Source organism: Antrostomus carolinensis, unplaced genomic scaffold (assembly GCF_000700745.2).
Source record: "Antrostomus carolinensis isolate BGI_N321 unplaced genomic scaffold, ASM70074v2 scaffold13700, whole genome shotgun sequence".
Classification (NCBI taxonomy): domain Eukaryota; kingdom Metazoa; phylum Chordata; class Aves; order Caprimulgiformes; family Caprimulgidae; genus Antrostomus; species Antrostomus carolinensis.
The window spans coordinates 28000-48846 of NW_010286595.1; the positions used below are offsets into that span (position 1 = coordinate 28000).

At 46.3% G+C, this 20847-nt stretch overlaps 1 protein-coding gene across 1 annotated transcript in view; it reads right to left on the reverse strand.

Moving 5' to 3' along the window:
* The window catches only part of GPC3 (glypican 3), a gene marked incomplete at both ends in the record, with an annotated part of 142412 nt that overhangs the window by 9529 nt on the left and 112036 nt on the right, over positions 1-20847 (reverse strand). The window contains one exon of the mRNA XM_010176729.1: positions 17311-17464. Within this exon, the coding sequence (XP_010175031.1) occupies positions 17311-17464 (154 nt within the window). The remainder of the gene's footprint in view (positions 1-17310; positions 17465-20847) is intronic.

The window sequence follows — 20847 nt, forward strand, 5'->3', positions numbered from 1 at the left end:
AGATTAGAGATAAAAGTTTCCTGGAAATCAAGAATTGCATTACAGCATCCCTCCTCTCCCCCCTTCCCAGAAAAGGGAAAAGAGATGGGCTCATGCCCCACACCACCCCACTCCTTCCCAGCCACCACCCCGGCCTCGGGGAGCAGCAGCAGCTCCCTCCAGCCCCTGCAAACAGCACAGCTGTTTCTACCTGATTTTGCCCTAAACACTACTGAGGTCAAACACCCATGTGCCAATGCTGTAAGAATATTTAGCAGCCATGCCATTATTCTTCTGCTAGATTAAAATCAGTATTTTCTTTAATATTTTGACTCAAATATCCACGGTCAATGGCAGCAGAACAATTTTCTGTTGGGAATTTTTATTTCCTGCGAGTTTTTGTGCTTTCATTCTCATTCGGAATTAAAAAAAAAGAAAAAAAAAATAAAGATTGCAATATTAGCATTCCCAGCAGTGTACGTATTCAAGTTCCTGACCTGTTATTGCTCAAGGACTTCTGCAGCTGCAGATGCCTGTTTGGAGCTACAGTTAGGTCACTTTGAATGATGCACACAGAATAAGGATCAAAACACTCACAGCTTGATCAAAAGGACATTTTATGAACGCTGCAGCCCGAGTTAAGTGCTGATGTGAATACTCACGTTCACCCTTATAATAGCTCAGCTCAGTTCTAATAAAATTAACACCCTTTTAAATAATGCACTCAATTTTTATTCGTTTCATGTTTTTGTGCCTTATGGTTTTGAAAACATATCCTCAAAACCCTTCCATCACTCTGGGAATGCCTAGTTGTGTCGGGATCTGGAAATCAACTCCTTCTCCAGAGGAATAAGAGGGGGTCACTGCTTTGTATTGTTGCTCCACCTGCTCTAACCTAAATTTATCCACTGAAGGTTGTTTTTCCCCCACACACACAGAAGAGGGTAACACAGTCAGACTCTTTTTCCCCAGTAGGAATTACTACCTATAAATAAACAACTAAAAACTGAACTGCAAGCACCAGCAGCATCAATGCTCCTTTGAAAAGAGACAACAGAAAAAACAAAGCAGGGAAAAATTCAGTCTCTTTTCTGCGTTTCACTTGCACATTAGAGGCAAAATGAACTTACCAGTCCAGGACAGGGAACGTCTTATTGGTGCAATACAGCCAGTTAACTGTTCTTTCGAGATATCCATCTCAAAAGCCAGAACAGAAAGAGCATTTTCCCTCCTTTTATTTATTTATCTTTTTTTTTTTTGTGCCAACTCACCTTAGCTGAAAAGCACATTGAGATTGTAATTATGGGAAGGCCTCATCTAGTAGATTTGTAAACTCAGCTATCGGCTTGAATTACTGGAATTAGCAAGGCTAATTTAATGTCACTGTTCAAAATAGCTCAGATTTGGAATTTCTTAATGGCCTTAGGAGAAGGAGTCTTTATGCATACTGCAACCTAGGCTTCATTCTTAGACTAAATTCCTTCTCATAGATTTTGTGAATGCCCTGTTTTGTAGCCAACACAAACTCTGTCCAGTAAAATAATGTAAGGACTCAGAATGAAAAGAGATTAGCTGTTCCCTGCTCCTGTTATTTTAAAGCAGAAATAACTTTGGCTTCTACTGATTCATAGACAAAGCTTGAAATGCAAAGCATGCTCAACTCCAGATTCAGCATGAAAAGGACCTTAAGATATTCCCGAGTGCAAGTAATGGACTTATTAGAGGGATGAAAAGAGCCACTTTTCACAGAAGCCCAAGCTCTTTAGTCCTGTCATATCAATAATCTTGCTTAAGAATTTCATTCTATTTACATTTCTTTCCCTTCCAAATATCCTGCCTGACTCCTACGGAAATACAACATTTACACTTTTAAAGCGTTAATTTCTTTCTGTTAATGCTCGGTGGCAAGTGGTGTAAAATGTCTGCGGATCACCCAGAGCGTGAGCGGGTGCGACGGCGTCAGGACGGCGTGTGACAGGGACCAATCCTGTACAGTGTGCAGCTTTACACCTGACAATTGATAAACGAGGAGGTAACTTTAAAGGCTTAGTTAAAATCATCTTCTATAAATGACAGTTGGTTGTGCTGGAAGTCAACGTACCTGCAATCTGTTCTCCTCTCCTTTATGTTTAACACCCACAAAAACAATGCTGACAGCGAGAAGAAATTTATAGGTATCAGGAAAGAAATCTGCCTGGTTGTCCTTAAGCTACCAAAATATATCCATTTTTTTTAACCCAGTTTGCTTAGTCTTTGCAGTATGGTTTAATCTAAAACCAGTACTAAACAACTAGTGGAGATTTTCCCTCTTTGTTTGAAGAAATGGCTCAAAACCAAAGGTATTTCAGGAACAAATTACAAAAACCTGTGTAGAAACGCCAGGAAAGCAGATGGAGATGTCCCTTTATTTAAGAAGCGAGGGGAGATTTTTTTCTCCACTCAGTTCCATGTCCCTGTGACAATCTGCACCAGTCAGGGAGTGTCATAGCATGGAGGGGTCAGAAGACGTGTAGGGCTACATCTGCCCATGGCCCTACCCGAGACAGCACCATCAGAGACCAAAAATCCCCCAGCCACTGCGATAGGATGAGCGGCCACCCTGGGATGGCTGTGCACAGCACATGGTACCAGCCAGTGATGAAGTCCACAGACCCAATCATGCAGTTTTGCTCTGGAAAGACAAAGCACAGGGGTCGCACGCTGCCTGGCACCCAAGGGTCTCAAAGCACACTGCAGGCATTAATTACACCCTTTGCTTTGCAGACATTAATTAAGCACTAAAGCCTCATGATTCCCAAGAGCCTCCACTCACCAATGGCTAAAACTAAGCCAAGGTTTCTTCATGAACACAGGTGGGTGACCTGGGAAAAGCACCTCTGAGCACCCCGAGTCACTCTGCAGTGGCAGCCTCCTCCTGGAATGCTTTTAATTCCTCCAGACAGGTCCCAGCAAGTCCCCCTGTGAAGGTTTTGCTCTGAAAACACTCTTCATGGCAAGGCATGGAAACCAGAGAGACACCAGGGAACAGTCCCATCCCACAGCCAGCTTTCAGTGTACCTGCTCAGCTCCTACTTCTAAGGATATCCCAGCAGGTCTCTGATGCTAGCAGGTCATTTTTCGTAATGATGAACTTGCAGCCCTAATGAGACATCCCATGTTTGTCCACCAAGAAGCAACTGAAGCTCCTCAAATCATCCTTATTGCTGCAGAAGACCACCAGGCTGCCTTTTTTTGTCCATCCCCCCAAGTCATCAAGTTGTGAGAGACGTCCCCAGCAGCTCTGCCAGCAGAGCCATGGGAAGACACTCTAACACGCGCAGGTGCTTCAAGATGCTCCAGAAACCACCCTCACTGCAGAGCTATAATCCATCACTGGGCCAAACCTACATGCATCCCACAGGACTCATGCAGCTATGGTCACTCTGGAGGCCTCCTGTGATGCTCTAGCAAAGCTGCAGGGGCTGAAGCCATGGTGCTATGGTCACCTGTCTGGATGACTTCATGTCTTCTCACAAGTTGGTCAAGCCATTTACCCATGGCACAGGTACCAAGCAATGATAATTTAGACAAGCACCCTGCTGACCCACAAACATCCACTGTCACTGTGTCTTTAGCAACAAATGCCTGGATGAAATAGGTGACAAATGCATTTAAAAAAATATGATACCTGTGCAGCAGAGAGCTGGAGGACAAAGGGGGATTGCCAGCCCCTGCAGCTAACACAAAGTGCTGGCTGTGCTGCAGCTGCAGCCTGGGAAACCCATTAAGACCACATGGGGTGTCAAATTGTACATAAGGTGAGTGCTGGGCTTGCAGGCACTGTGACAGCAGCCCTGCAATGGAACCAGGCTGAAAGCGGGTCCAAAGAGACCGGAGATGACAAGAGTTTCTCAGCACACACCTGCTTTTGCCTCCCAAAAACTGGGTGGAGCAGGTGGATAGGCACAGCCCTGCACAGCTCTCTGAGGAAATGCAGAGACACAGCGGGTTTGCATGGCCCCAGAAAGCCTAAGATGCAGGTCAAGGCAAAGAAAGCATCTCCCAGCCCCAGCTGTGGGATGCAGAGCGGGAGATGCCCAAGGAGGGATCCCTTGGGGCAGGGAGGGCTACAGGGGCTGCAACTGTGTGCTGCAGTTTAGGGTTAGTGCAATCCTGCAGCCGTCCAGTCCCCCAGTCTAGGTTTCAATGGGATGGAAATGATTTAGGAACCTCCGGACAATCCTACACAGTGGTCCCAGTTACCCCGTATCCCACAGAACAGGAGGCAGTTAAGTATTTTTACAGACAGGGTTCTGCTCCTTAATATATGCAACTGGTCAGGGTTAGTCTTACTGCTATTAGCAGCTGAAATCACTCTCAAGCCTTTTGCTTCCCAACCCAAGCACAGAATGTGTAGAAATACCTCCTTGCTATGTCCTTATTTTGGGATTTTATTTTATCTTTTTGTTCGTACACAGAACCATTTTTCTTTTTTCCACATTTTCTAACGAGTTCTGGCAGTGGGAAGTTGTTTGTAAATCACACAAGTATTTGTTTTACTGGAAACATCTGCTTTAACACATTTGTCTTGAAAAAAAAAAACCTTTTTTTTTTTTTTTTTTTTAAACAAAGGTATTAAGCTGCAATGTAAATTGGGCACATCTGTTTATGAGTCACTGCACTAGAGCTGCCTCCAATGCACCAGATCACACGGATCTCCAGGGGCCTGATCCAGCAGAAATTGGAAACTTACAGCTCGCTCTGCTCCCTTTTCCGGCACTGCTTTTCCAAGAGTATTGCTGCCTGATTTAATAAATTAAGGCCACTAAATAAGAAAGACTTATTTAGCATCTGCTAATAGCATTAAGCATCTGGCCCAGCAGACACTTAAGTATCAGCAAGGTACTTAAGCTGGTGCCCCACTCCACACACACCTGAGGACCAAGCATCCCCCAATGCTGCTGGGGTAAATAAACCAAATGGGGGATGTGAAGGGGGCATCAAAAAGGGCAACGAGATGCCTGGAACGGGGAGAATCAGGACCTCCATTCCCATCTCCATGCCTCAGACACATACACACCACATACACACAGGGTAAAGGTTTCTGACTGCCACCAAAGCCCACAGCTGGGCAGGAACTTCCCACCAGAGCCGAGGAGAGGAACACCAGCGCGTGCGAAGCTTTTGCTCCCTGTACTTGGCCACAGCAGCTCCCTGGGCCCAGCCTGCTCATCCAGGATCAACACCTCCCCTGAAAGCACCAGGGACCCCCCCACACCTGACACGTGCCACTGGCCCCACATTTGGAAAAACTGCTCCATTGGCAAAAGCATCCAGGGGCAGACCACACAGCAGCCGCGGGGAGGGGGCCGTGCACAGCCAGGTGCTGGCTGCACAATGCTGGGCACACCTGAGAGAATCACCCTCCTGCCATCAGCAGGGACACCGTCCACTAGACCAGGTTGCTCAAAGCCCCATCCAACCTGGCCTTGAACACTTCCAGGGAGGAGCAGCCACAGCTTCTCTGGGCAACCTGGGCCAGTGTCTCACCACCCTCACAGCAAAGAATTTCTTCCTAATATCTAATCTAAATCTACTCTCTTTCTGCTTGAAACCATTATCCCTCATCCTATCACTACACTCCCTGATGAAGAGACTCTCCCCAGCCTTCCTGGAGCCCCTTCGGGTACTGGAAGGCTGCTATAAGGTCTCCCCAGAGACTTCTCTTCTCCAGGCTAAACAACCCCAGCTCTCTCAGTCTGCCCTCATACAAGAGGTGCTCCAGCCCTCCGATCATCTTTGTGGCCTCCTCTGGACCTTGAGCCTCTTTCAGTCTTTGCAGAGGCAGAAATAAAGCTACAAGTACCAGGAAGGGAAATGGAAGGCAACAGCACATCAGATGCTCCCTGCAAACAGACACCAGAGCACAAGTGGGGAAGTTTGCCCTCAGAGGGAAGGGGAGAGGAGAGCGTTCTGGGTATCAATGCATTTTTTCCACATTCTCTGCATTTGCCTTAGCAGGTGATTTATATGCACACAGGAAGAAGAAGAGATAGCACAGGCTGTGTTCTGCGATGACTTTGGGGAGCACACAACATTTTTTTAAATTTACTTTTTACTGGAATGTTCTACATAAAACTCAAACAAGGACGAGTGGATACAGTGAAGCCGCAGAACAGCCGGCAGAGCGTTATCAGGGAGGCAGAGGATATTACTCAGACTCTGATAATAACCACCGGCTCCCACCTGCCAACTGCAGTCTGTCTAACGCAAAAAAAGTCCGAAAACAGGCTGCAACAGATGTCTGCCTCCCCATGCAGGAAGCGTCTCCAGTATCCATGGGACACAAGCAGCTCCAAAATAGTTCTGAGTCCAACCATTTTACAGAGACTCAAGATACTGAATTAAAACAGGAAGGAGGAGTGTGTGTGGGGAGGGGGGGGGAGAAAAAGGATGTGTATCACGTTGTAGTTCTGATTTACGTTTTGGAAATCCTGCTGGGACTCCTGCGCTGGTCTGAGATGGTGACAAGATGCCCTGGCAGTCTGTCCAGCTGCCAAACCAGACACAGTCAATGACATCCCACAGCAGCTGGCAGTACCTGCCACCAAAATACATATGTCCCCACAGTGCATAGGGTCCTTCTGCATCCAGCACCAGGTCAGCCCCAAGGAAACACTTAGGGCACCAGCTCCCGGCTGCTTGGAGATGGGATACACAGAAAGGGCCCTCAGAGGAAGGAAGGTGGGGAAAAGGAAAGGTGCTGCTGGGGCTGAATTCAAGATCTGCGCTGGGCACAAACTCAGTCTCCCATGGGAGGGAAGGGCAGAGCATCATCCCAGGTCCCGCAGGAAGCAAAGAGTAAACAAAAAGCAGGAACAGACAGCAAGATGTTGTCAAGAGCCCCCAAAATACCATTGAAGACATTTTGTGAAACAACAGAAGCTGGTCAAAATGCCAGATTTCCATTCCCACAGAAAATGGGGAATGTGCTACTGCTCCAAAGCAGAACAAAGGCAAAACGCGTCCAAGCTTTCTGTGTTGTTTTGGGGTTTTGTTTTTTGTTTGTTTTTTTTTTTTTTTAAAAAAAAAAAGGCAAGTTGACTTGAGGGGGCCAAAACATACCACTCCAACGAAGTCCAATCAATTCATTTGGATTTCATTTTTTTCTGTGGTATAATTAAGAACGTAATCTCAAGCAGACTTTTTGACAAGAAGCCGCTCTGGAGGGCAAGGTGACAGCACTACCTTGCGATACGGGCAAGCATTTCTGCTGCTGCTGCTGCGTTTCCCTGCTGCAAGAGCAGAGGAAAATGTTTCCATTTATTTCCAAAACAAAAAAACCCAAACTTATCCAAAACCCCAGTATGCTTCATTGCATCGCGGTTCCAGCAGAGAAGCATTTTCCAACACAAAATCTTCCCACCAGAAAGTTTCCAACCTGCCCTAAAAAACAACAGGAGGGGAGGTTAAATTTTGGGTTCGAGCTGCTTTTACCCCAAGTGAGATGTGCCATAGACCTGGAAAAGCTGGCAAGGCCGGTGAACTTCAGAAGCACTTGGCTGCCTGAAACGTGTTGATATGGAAGAAATCCACCTGGGCCGGGGATGGATGGCAAAGGCAGAGTGCAGCCTGCCAACAGCCCCGTAGGAAGGAGGACATCTCCCCTCCAGCTCACAGCTCATCCATCCCAGCTGTGCAAAGGGTTGGAGATCTGCTGGAGGTCCACCTGGGAATCGGAGCAGCCAGGGCTCGGACAGACACACCTGGTTCAGTTCACGTTACTCCTGTTGTTGGCCCTGGCAGATGTGGACCCACAGGTCACTGCTAATGCACAACAGTCGATGAGAGCTTTTGCCTGACAAATGAGGAATCCCCCACTCCTGGAGCTCACAGAGCAGTGTGGACTCAGCAACTGATCATGTCCTGGTAATACACCGACTGATGAGTGATTTGCAGCCCAGACCCAAACACACATTATTTTCACTTGGAAAGCAAGGGGTGGGGAGATGAAGGAAAGACATGTGGATTAAAAACAATGAGTCCTGAGAGATTTCCCTGGAGGAGCATCCCTTTCCCGCTTTCCGGTATCTTTCTGGCAAGGACTAAAAAGACAGGCTGCTTTCTGGACAGGTCTGCGTTTCCTTCTGCTGGAGCACATCAACCACCAGCACCAGGCCCCAGGATCAGGCCCATACACAAGTCCAGCATGGTCTCTCCATTGATTTGAGACCCTCATCTCAACCAATGCCTCTTCCTCCACGCAGGCTACAACCCATGACTTTCCAGGGAGCATTGCTGTTTGGAAAGATCCAGACATCTTTCAGACAGTTAACTCACAGCTTCATTTAATCAGGCTTGATTAGTTCATGGCTACATACACTTATATTTATGGAATGACGTAAAAACTAATTTTCAAGAATGCAATGCTCCCGTCTGCAGCAAGTAGGAACCTGTTGGATCCCAGGTAAGGAGATCAATCACTCAACCACATCAAAGTAAACCCCAGCTTCCCAGAGCCTTCGGTTGCTGCCGTAATGTGACGTTACAATGCGCACTGCTAGGTCATTGCTACGATATCCCATATAAAAACAAACATATTGTTCAGATGTGAAGGGGCGAACTGAGAAGTCAGGATTTTTAAGGCAGTCTGGAGAGCTTAATCATTTCCCATCTTCTTCCCTTTAGGGCTCAGGAATGTTCTGAAAGTTGTACCCAAAAGTTTTGCAGAAAGTGGTGGCTTCCACAGTCCACCTGAAACATCATCTGTCTTCTTGGACATCTCTCAGAGCAAAAATATGGACAGCAATGCAGCAGACTCAGTTTTGAGTCCAGGACCCTCTCCCTAGACCCTTTCAATGAGACAAGGCCATCTGGCCCAATGTTAATTGTGTTTCCAGGTTTTCACACAGTTGTATTTCCCCAAGGGCATGTCAAGCTCACCCTGAGCCAAGCTGTGTTTAATAGCCCTTGATGGACCTTAGTTCCGTGAATTTGTCTTTTGTGTCACTGATTCGGTGTAACCTTTGGGTCCCACTGTGGCTGTGTGACATTCCTCCTGCCCATAGCCAAATCCCCAGCACCACAGTGGTGTGCGCCAAAGGATCCCAGTCTTGCGGACCCCATTCCTGTGTCCAGCTGGTGGCTGTGGTTTCTGAGTGCCACCACTTCACAGGTTTGTAGCAGCAGCTCAGCTATAGTGCTGTCCTGTGTCTGCTCACCTTTGGTGGTGCCCAGGTGGTCAAAGACACCTGAAGCATAAGCAAATATGACAAATTTCAGCATGATCCCAAGGATCGTGAGCTAATATGGGCACTCAGCACCCACCCATCTTCGCTCTGCATCAGAACTTAAGACAACACAGCGAGGTACACTGATCCAGCAGCCCACAAGGAAGGAATGTCAGCAGGACCAGCCTGTCCTGGATTGCAGAGGAGTAGAAATGCTCCCAGGAGAGAAGACAACCCTTCCTCATGCAGGCCACATCCCCTGTTTTCTGAGTCCAGAGCCATGGTACCCACAAGGCAAGAGAGGAATGGCCAAGCCCACAGAACATCCCCGGGATGTTTTACCCCAGGGTGCCAGCACATGGACACGCTGGCACGGCTGGGACACGCTCTGGGGCTGGAGCCCTCTCCCACAACGCCAGCAGGGCTGCACCCTACAGCCTCATTTATTACCTCCCCCGTAATCGCTCTTATCAGCTTACCTGCAGTAAGGCATTAGTAAAAGCCAAGCCACTCATGAAAGGGGCGCTCTCTCCTATGTGAAAAGTCAATCAACACATTATATTGTTATCAGGTTTGCAGACAAACCTCTCTTTGTACGACAAACTGCGCAGATAGGACGCCCTGACTATCAGTGTAAGGTTATCTTGTTGGTCCATTAGCAAGTAGCACCTGGTCTGCTTCTGTCTGAAATATTCCTTTATCGTCACCCCTTAAAAAGAAATCCAGTTAAATTATTTTGTCTCCCCCCAAAGGTAAAAGACACAAAAAGAAAAGCAAGTTCGTATGCGAGTTGGGAAGAGTGTTTCCAAGCTTCGGAAGAATTCACATGTTTTCAGTCTCATAAAAATAGATTCATCATCCTTTAAAGATAAATATGACTATCACTATTACAACTGGGCAGATTTTTGCATACTTGAAATTGTTTTGATGCGTTCAGTCATGTAAAATGCTGCACTCAGTAACAATTTAAAGATACATTAGCTCCCAAATTACACTGTTGAAAAGTATCTCCCCTTAGACGCTCTGGCACAATACAAACTCTTATTCAAACTTGCAACCTGAATAGAGGGGGAACCTCTTGCCAGCAGACTGGCATTATAAACATCTGGGACTGGTAAGCAATCACAGATTTCTCAGAGACTTCTGTGCATTTGTACATGTGTAAGAGCAGAAGCATCATCTCATCTGACCTTCAGCATGTCTCCAACCCTTCAACATCAACCAGTCACCACACACAGAGCCCAAGAACCAGCCTTATCTGCGCTGATATGGGCTTCCCATAGAAAGAACGAGGCCAACATCTGCTCACATTTAGAATGTGATGCATGTAATTTACAGATATGAGGATAGCAGGGATTTACATGCCCTCCACTGATCCTGCTTTAAAAAACCTGGTACACCATTCCTTGCTTTGGGTCAGAATGGACCAAGGCAGTGGAAGTCAGCTCCTAAAAATACCAGATACAAATTGCTCAGATGGACTTAGATCTGCAGCCTGTAAACACAACACTGAAAAAGTTAAAAAAAAAAAAAAATGAAGAAGAATCAAAACCAGAAAATAGGAATATGAGATTAATATACCCAGTAGATTTACTTGCTAATTTCATACATGTTTTTGCATATATATAGCTTTTCTCAAAGTGCAAACTTATTCGGATAGATTAATTTCTAGTTCTTCAGTTGTGGACTTACTGTTTCTTTGGAGGAACTCAAAGCACAAAAGTTACAAGAACCCTTCAAAATTTATACATTATGTACAATGTGAGGCCTGGAAGAGTCAGAACAGCACAAAAAGCCAGCTGAACGATGCTATAAACAAACCCATCTCTTAAAGCTACCCATAATTTTCCCAGTCTGTCAATAAAAAAAAAAAAATCATTTTTGCTGACGTCAAAAGTGAATTAATGAACTTGCCACTCAATTAGAGCTTCAGACAACTGCTACATGTGACTCCTTCTCCATCTTCTAGCTTGTATTTGAACAGTGACAAAGAATTCTTGACTTCCAACCAAATCTTCATTAAAAGGAGAAATTTCAACAAACACAAACACTTGAAATAGAAAAGCAATAATCAAACTATTGCACTGTTTTAGTTGGTACAATTCCAGCTCTTCCATCAGGATAATCTAGCTGACATTTGGCCTCATCATTTTTTTTGCACTGGGACAGGATGAACGTCTTCTAAAACAGAATGCTTCTATCTTTGCTTTAGTCAAGCACTCAACAACACCCTCTTTGGGGGGAAAAAAAAAAGTTGCTGCTACAAAAATTATAGTTAAAAGTCTTAAAGCTTTTAGCAGAATAGAAAGAACCATTGGAAAGATGCTGCGTCAAACCAACAGAGCTCACCTCGCTGCTTGAGCCAAGGACAGGGCACCTCTGCTGAAGGCTGAGCAGAGCCATGGACAATAAATATCGATATTGTACGCATGATATTTGTCAGTAGGACAATCTGAGCCTGCAGGCTGTACAGCAGGAAGGCACAACAGCCACGTGGGCCCCGCGCCGTCAGCAAAATCCACACAGATGGAGACATTTTCCACCTGCGGAAGGAGTATTTTAAAAGTCAATCAGGTATTTGAAAACATCTTTCTCGGCAGACAGATGAACATTCCAAGACCCAGCACTAAATGGAGCAGAGAGGTATCAGCAGACACTAGCTGCTCAGATCCGGGCACCCTGAAGGCATTTGCAGAGGAGCAATCACCATGATAAAGGATGGGAAGACATGATCTTGTAAATATTTTAACTACTGTTGGTCTGTCTCCCAGCACAAGCCTGGAGTGAGCCCTGGCAGATGTCTGAGCACTCCCAGGTTGGGAGCATCCTCTTTTCCAGCACGAATACCAACTTCTAAGGAAACTTTCCTACAGGAACGGGCTGTAGAAGAGGAGGGCTGCACCCAAGGTGACCCTGCCTGGCGTCCAGCACAGCCACTGCCTCAGCAGGGGAACCTGCCAGTACCCACCCGTTTGCTCCCCAAAACAAACAGCCTTTTGCACCCCATGAAAAAGCAATTCAAGTGTTATTGTAGCAGCAGCATCTCCTGTTCTCTGTCATGGAGAGGTTCCTGCAAGGAACCCAAATTCACACCACCTCCAGAAAGAAACCTGAGGGGAAATGAGGTGGTTAGAGGAAGGTGACTAAATACTGAGCTGTAGGAGTGACATCTCAGCACCAAGACCTCTAAAATGTAGAATAATTTAATGGGACACTTGAAAATGTTTAAAAGCAGAATAGGATGAAAGTTGCAACTCACAGGGGTTCAGAGCAGCTTCCAAAAACACAGTGCAAGGCAGGAAACAGCAAGGTCCTGCTCCGTGCCCACGCACAGCATGGACACATCAACACAGCAGCCCCTTCTCTCTGGGAAGGTGGCTGCCAGAGACATCACCCACACCGTGATGTGCCTGTATTTCCCTTTGGAAGCAAGAAAGCCTTTGTAACATGTATAAAGGAGTTACCAACAAACAGCTTCCCTACCTGGGAAGGGATGATGCTCAGCCAGCCCAGGCAGCGATGTTCAAACCTGCAATTTGTCAAGAGCTCTCAAAACAACCCTGCCAAGAGGGTAAACCAGTGGCAGAGCAAGCCAGAAGCTATTAAGGAGTTACAGATCTGGGTAAATCAAGGGATACACTATTCTGATCTTGACTTTCATCTAGTGCCTGGGTATGCCAGGGACTGCTGGAAAACTGCACAGAGGTCCAGCCTGTCTGGCAGCTTGAGCAGCAAACGGGCAAGGTGCAGGAAAACTTGGGGCTTCCCCTGGTTCTCGAACAAACCCCCTCTCTCCTTCAGAGATAACCAAGGGAGAGCAGACTGCAAAGCTAACTGCAGGTAATGCAGCAGGAACAGCCAGGCAGGGGAGCTGTTTTACACACACAAACTTGCAGAGCCATCTTTATATATCTTTATTGCACACATCTATCCTTACATATCTCATGGGATGAGGCCAACTTCCCTTCCCAGGACAAACTATTTCTACTTAATTCTGCCAAATCCATCTGTTCCCAAGACAACTTTTGTTACTGCCTAACACAGATATTTTGGAAGGGTAAATCTTCCCCTCATCCTCCTAACTCCCCCCGTTGTTGGATCGCTCAGAACATTCCCCTGGTGATGCTCTGGCTACTAAAAGATTTTTTTCCTCCTGGCAAAGCTTGTGAGATGCCCAGGGGTACAACATCCCCGCACAGGTGAGCTGGACCACACCACCTTTGCAAAACCCTCAAAGAGCCTGTACCCAGCACCTATGAAAGTCACCTGCCCAGCACAGGAGCCGCTCCAGCACCCATGTTTTATTTTCAGGCTTCCTGGTAACAAGCTCATCGGTCATAAGTGGCATTTCAAGGGAGAATGCCAGAGGTGAGCTAATTAGTGGGTGGCTGTCTGAAACAGCAGCGAAGCACCAGCCACCCCAGGCTCCGTTTGCGTTGGGTGCGCGACGCAGGACGAGCGATCCCGGTGGGGTGAGAGCATATGTTTGCATCGTAAAGCCTGGAAGACATTTGCACTGCCTTGTAATTTGGGGGAAAATACTATAATTTATTCACAGGCATGATTTGCCATTGGTGTGGCATAAATATATGTGTGTGTGTGTATGTACACAGCTCTATTTTTAGAGCTGCAGGGCCAGGGTGCCGGCTCCACGGTTACTTCACTGACAAACAGGATGAGCTCTTCTCTGAGCTGGGAGGTTTTCAGCCCTCCCCCTTATTGTAAACATTATCTGCCTTCAAAATCTTTAATGTGTTGCAGATGTGACAAACAATAAAAGACCTATCATAAAAAAAAAGCCTGCCATCTCCGCATTTCCCACTGGGGCAACATAATAATGAATTTATTAGCATATAGCGCTCACCAACATATGTTTATAGTCACTCACAAACTTTTGACTTGACAGTTTACAAGTATGTTTAAATCATTAAACTTTAAGTTGACTGTCCAGTTATTACAGGCTCATTATACATAGGAAACAAAGGTTACATTTTATACAACAGGCGATAAATCAAAACTAGTCTGTATTTGAGACTGATTTTTTTTTTTCCCCCTTTTGCTCTTTTTTTTTGTCTCCACATTTTCAAGACCTCCTGAGGGGACATCTCGGTGAGGCCAGCACTGAGCAGCTGTTTGCAGTTAACCGGTAGGACCAGCAGCACCCACACCAACGAGCAGGAGAAACTCCAACTGCATCCAAGAGATGCAAAGACCTCAGAGGTGGCAAACTCTGCCAGTGTTTTCACTCAACCCATGGCCAAACCCAACACCAGTCCCAGGCACCCAGCTATCCTGCTCCCCAGGGCATTGCCAAGTCCATCTGCAAGGGAGGAGATCTCCGCTGCCACCGTGGGGCAAAGGAAATTTCCTCCTAAGCTGAACAAAGCCTCTAAGAAAAGGAAAGCAAAGCACCCAAGCTGCATTCCCTGACTGCAAACCTTCAAGGGTCAGCAGAGGCACCCAAACACCCTCAAAAGAGGTCTGAGCCCACTGCTACGACACACATCCCCCTCCCCAGTCATCCAGCTACACTCCTGCCTTAACACTGCAGAGCATCCACCACGGGGCAAAACCAGAGTCAGTAACTCAACCCCAGTCCTTTCTGCCTCTGTTATAGGGCAACCACCTTGGGAAGGAGAGAGATAAAGCCACGCTAAATGTAAAAGTTCATTTTGCAAAGTATTTCCAGACTTCAAAGCCTGGCACCATTTCAAATCGGCATGCTAACCTAAAATTTAGGATTTGTGGAAAGAGGGGTGGAAATGTGGAATGGTTTCTGGTCCCTTTTATTTCGTGCTATGTTCATGTGATATGATACGATGGAAAAAAATTAATTGAAAAATACCCTTTCAAAGTAAAAAGAAATCTCATTCTCAAAAATGTTGAAAGTATTTCCACACCATCAGCAACTTTTCCTGGGCTCGTTTCCAACATAAAACTTGAACAGAGTCACAGTTTATATCCAGTACCAACCAAATAGGATTCTGTCACTGTCAGATCAGCTTCGCTTTTCTGCTCTAAAGCAAAACACAAAAAAGGAGTATTATGGCATGCAAGTGAGGAAGCACCAGAAAGTCTCCCTGGCCAACCACAATGTCACAGCTCACGTCCTCCAAGGCCAGACGGTGCCTATAAGCTGTGCTGGACAAACCTCATGCTCTCAGCAACCTGAAAGACTTAACCTGGCAGGATCACAGTGCCCCAAAGCCACTGCTGCTTTAAAGTTAGTATTTTCCCATCCTGTAGCAAAGGCAGCAGCAAACCCCCTCCAGCAGAGCAGCACGGGGAGGACAAGTCCTCTCTTCCTACTACATGGTCACATACCACAGGGACAAGAGAGGTCTAACTTGCTAGACCCGCCGGTTGTCGGGGAGATCAGTACAGTGATTAAACTAGCCTAGAGAGACAGAAAAAGGCAGAAAGGATTACATGCACCCAGCTTCAGAGATCATTGATGATATTATGGGGAAGGCTATAAAAGGAAATCAGAAACACATTAAAAATAGCATAAAGGTGTGACACAAAGATCACGGAAAATGAAACACGTATCTCTGCTCTCGACTCAGTACGATGAGGATCACCTGTATTTCCTTAACTTATACTTTAATATTTAGTTCTTGGATGAAATAAAGTACATTTTATCCTTCTCTGAATTCTGTATTTCTCTTTCAGACCTGAGAACGTAAAAAGCCTTTTCTCTCCCTCACCCAATATTTGAATATATGTATTTTATATATTTTACATAATGTGTCAATAATCTTTGATATGAAACTGGCATTTAATATTTCAGCTCTCACTTCATTAAGGATACTTTAATTATCCCAGACCAATGGAGGCAAATTTATAAACATCTGTGCTTCGTTTAAGAGCCCAAATTTGCCTCTTAAACTTCAAAGCTGTAAAGCTGATTTTATCCAGGTTCAGTTGTCTGGTCTCTTGAAGAGCAACACACAGCACTGGAACCAGCATTAATTGGACCAAGTCTCCAGCCCACAGACCCACATCCAGCAGACACCACTCATCCACAACAGACACAGCCTCTAACAGCCCGGTCTCACTCATGTAAGCAAAGCTGAGTGGTTTGGGTTGGAGGGGACCTTTAAAGGACATCTAGCCCAAACCCCTGCCATGAGCAGGGACATCTTCAACCAGATCAGGTTGCTCAGAGCCCTGTCCAACCTGACCTTGAATGTTTCCAGGGATGTTTCTACCACCTCTCTGGGCAACCTGGACCAGTGTTTAAACACCCTCATTGTAAAAAAATTCTTCCTTATATTTAGTCTGAATCTCCCCTCTCTTAGTTTAAAACCATTACCCCTTGTCCTATTGCTAGAGGTCCTGATAAAAAGTTTGTTCCCATCTTTCTTACAAGCCCCCTTTAAGCACTGAAAGGCCACAACAGATGACGCTGATGAGTTCCACGGAGCCAGGAGCAGGATGACAGTGGCTAGTGGGCTGGGGAGAAGGCACACCCCAATGGCATTGGCAACTGACTAAGTAACAACCAATCCTTTGCTTTCTCCTCCTGACGGGTGGCCAGGGACTACCTTATTAATAATGTAGCCTTGAAGCACTAGGAGTGCCTCATGGATGTTTTCAAAGCAACCAAAGACAACACGTACTGGCAAGCAATGCAACTGTAGGCTCCCGAGTCCCTAAATCACTCCTGAAAAATGAACCTGAGTTATCCATAAAAGATTACCATGGGTCTCTAAACCCTAGATCAGAATTAACCATCGTTTATTGCAGTCAAATAACTCTTACTGACATCCTCTAGAACGCAGAAAAGCTCATCTCTAAGCTCATGAGTGTGGGCAGCAATGGGAAGGAGAGAAGAGGGTGACACTGGGACCCACAGCAGGTTTTCAACCTGTCTTGAACCCCTCCCATGGATTGCCCTCAATACGCTCTCACAAAACTGACCTGGAAAAGCAGCAGTGTTACTTCTCCAGCTGCTGTCCCTGCTGGCACCAAGGCCAGCTGGCAGGATGGTGAGCATCCACAGCCTCTGAGCACTGGCGGTGTCTGCAGCAAGCAGACCCCAGAGGGCAGCTCCCCGCACCATCACCAAGACCTACAACCCCCAGAGGCGTAGTGCCTCCGGGACCACCATCCCCATCACCTGCTAAGAACCGGAGCTGGTTCCTCACTCGCAGCTCTCCACCCCCGGAGCCTCCGCCGCAGTCATCTTCATCATCGCAGTCTCCACTCTCCTCCTCTTCCTCTGGAGTTTTGCCTGGAGTTTTTCGGCGAGGCAAAGCCATTCCTTTGAGCAGCTGAAAGACACAAGGTGCCACAGTGATTTCACAGCTTCCCTTCACCCTCCCTACCTCTTTATCCCAGGCTCACAGGAGAATCAGGTGACAAGACGGGGACAGGGCTCAGTGAGGCCAGGACCTCATTGTGCTCCTCATGCCAAACACCAACGAGCTCAGGTTCACCCATGGACAAAGCTGCACACAAAACCTCCATGGAAGAAAAAAAGAAGAGGAAAAACCACAATGAGTAACTCTGCCCTTCAGCTTCTCCCCAGTGAGCACCTCATGAGCTGGAGAACATCTACCAGCCGCAGTGCCACCCAAGCTCAAGAGTCAGCTACAAAACACATCTCTAAAGTTAAGCCAGATGGGGCAAAAAACCAGCAGCACAAGGAAACCCTGTCCAGGGATTCTCACCACTTTCTCACCATCTGAGAAGTAACACGTGTGAAAGAATGACAGATCTCTCGGGTCCTTATAGCACCCCACAAAAATAACCTAAAAAATCTCATTCCTCACTTTTAAGTGCAGAAGATGGTAATTGACATTTTTGGGATAGCCAAGCGACACAACAAAAGGATCTTTTAAAGGATGCTCTAAAGCCGAGTCCTAATAATGGTGACAGATTGTACATCCCTGAGACAGCAATTTGAACACCTCCATCGAGCTCGGGGTCAGGGCTGCTTTCCAAACACAGGCAGGAGCTCCCCACGCTGCCCCTTCACAGCGCACGGGGGGATTAAACACATTTCCAGCTATCAGCTTCCTCTTCCCGCTGACTTTTCTGATTTTGCTATTGCTGAAAGCAGCCAGCTATTTCATCATAAACCCCGATCCACTTCGAAAAAGTGTGAGTCAGACGGCTAATATATGCTGAAAATTTCTATCACTACCACTCTGCTGTTAAAAGCTTACTTGAATTTAATCTCAGCACTAAAAAAAAAAAAATAAATAATAAAATAATGAAAAGGATAAGTAATAGAGAAGATATTGCAAAATGGGAGCTTTCCGCATACTTCAGGGGTTTAGTTAGTTCCATCTATTGCAGCAATATGCGTGCCTTTCAAGGCATTTTTTAATATCTGGAATCTAGGTTATATTTCTAAACTATTAAGCTAGCCTTAGAAAACAGTTTCTAAAATATTTAGCTGCTGAAGTTTATACAGCCTCGGAGGAATGCTTTCGGCATCTGGCTTGCTCTGTCCACGGCAATGTCCACATACCTTAGTGTTTATATTAGAGGAGCATAACGTAATGAAAACCAAATGGCTGGACGTGAGAACCCTCTGGGTTCCCCGGCTGCATCAAACTACGCAGCAAACTTCTCCTTGGCATGTGCAAAAGTCCACCCAGAGTGACTGTTCTACTGGGTCCCACACCCACGGTAGCAAGCAACACACAGCTCATGTCCTTGAAACTTGAGGGATGCTTTTCCATGGCCTTCAACAGGCTTTGGCTCAGACTGGTTAAGTTCACTCTTCAGGAACTTTATTTTATTTAGACATTTACAGGCCTTTCACAGAATACTGTGTAACCACAAAACAACAACAAACAAACAAAAGGCAAACACAGCTCTGGGGGTAGCAAGAGGAAGATCTCACACAGGAACCAAACACGCCAGCCACTGAAGCCTTTACACCATCACTTGTATTTCTCTCCTCCAAACAAAGCCCACAGCTAACAGCAGTCCTCAGCACAGGCTATATCAGCTCAAGTTATAATGAGGGTCTCCCACATGCAGCAGCTAATTAAAGCACACACCAGTTTGAACCCATTGCCCCAGTGCACCACTGCTAAAAAAACCAAGCACATCATGGTGGAAGGGGACCATGACCACAGGATGCTCACTCCTCTGCATCCAAGGCATGGAACAAGCCAGCCAGGAGCCCACTGTGTGGCTCAGCAGCACAACTTTCATTACTTACCCAAAACAGCAGAGAAACTTTCTGGCAGAAAGAAATAAGCTTTGGGATATTTTCAGATTTAATAAGCTCAGCGGGTGGTGAGGGAAAATCAGGATTTTTCATCCGTGTGTTTTCAAATGTTAAAAATACTAAGCATTTCTTTATTACTACTTCTTTCTTGGCATGCCATAAATTAGCAGCTTAATTTCCTTGCCTTTGTAGTCACAATAAAACAGGAACTCTCTGAGAAACACCGCATGGGCCCTGACTTTGGACCCAGTGAAGGTGACATGCCTGCACCATGCTGCTCCTTCTTTCTCCAGGACAAAAGCTCCACCCTCGGCCACACACTCCCCAGCTGCTGAGAACCACAGGGAGGTTCAACCAGTCAAATTCTGCAGCAGGATCAGGGAGAAATGAAGCCCATGACACAAAACCTATTGGCACCATTAGCAGGAGACTTGGAGCAGGGTAGAAATCCCACCCCGCTCCATCCAGATCCCAGAGAGCAGTCAGATGCCTCAGCTATGGCTGCAACAGCAGTCACAGTCCTGCTCATCAACCATCACACAACCTCCCCGATGGTCTGCATGTTTTATGAAATCACATTTGGTGAACTGAACATAGATTCTCCATCCTTAAATAGCAAGCAGAGCTGCCTGTACCCTAACATTACCGTTTATTCATGTCCTGTGGTTTAAAGCCTATGGTAAGAGGCAGGAAAATACATAGTCCCGGGATTGCTAAAGTACTATGTAACAGTGAGATAGCTTTAACTTAATCACAATTCATCCAGCTGTAAGAGTTTACAGTTGTATCTACTCTACTTTGCTAAACCATAATGGCAAAAATACACTATAACATCCCTGATGTAAACTAGAGCACCAATTGTGTAGCCTGTGTGCACACACGTGTCTCCAAGGTGTCTGCAGGGCATTCCTCTTCCATCTGCACAACCACCATGGCAAGAAACTTCCTTGGCTCCTGACTACATGCTCCACCAGCTCAGATGCATATCAGTTTTATTTCTGATCTCATTCTTTTTCAGTGGTGACCCTTGGATGGGATGGGCAGGGTGGGCAGCGCTGCCATACCCTCACCACCGCAGCAGCCGCAGGGACATCGGCACGACGGCAGCCCCGGCTGGCTTCCACATACATCTTTGTTACTTGGCTTGTCCTGTGGTCTCCCTACAGCTTGAAAAACAAGCCAGATGGGAATGGTGTGCCGAGCCTTTCTGCAAGGAAAGCTCCCCAGGGCATCCCGGTGTGATTTACACAATTATTCATAACCGTACAGTGACCAGACAAAAACAGATGCAGCAACACGGGGTAATGACTCAGCTGGATTTGGACGGGCCACTGTATGTTGAAATCTTTATAACTCCTCATTCTTTACAACCACTTTACTCAGAGCTCACCATCCCACCAGCCCACTGAGCCACCTGGTCTTGTTTTTCCAATTTTAATGTAAACAGTGAGAGCTGCAACATACTTT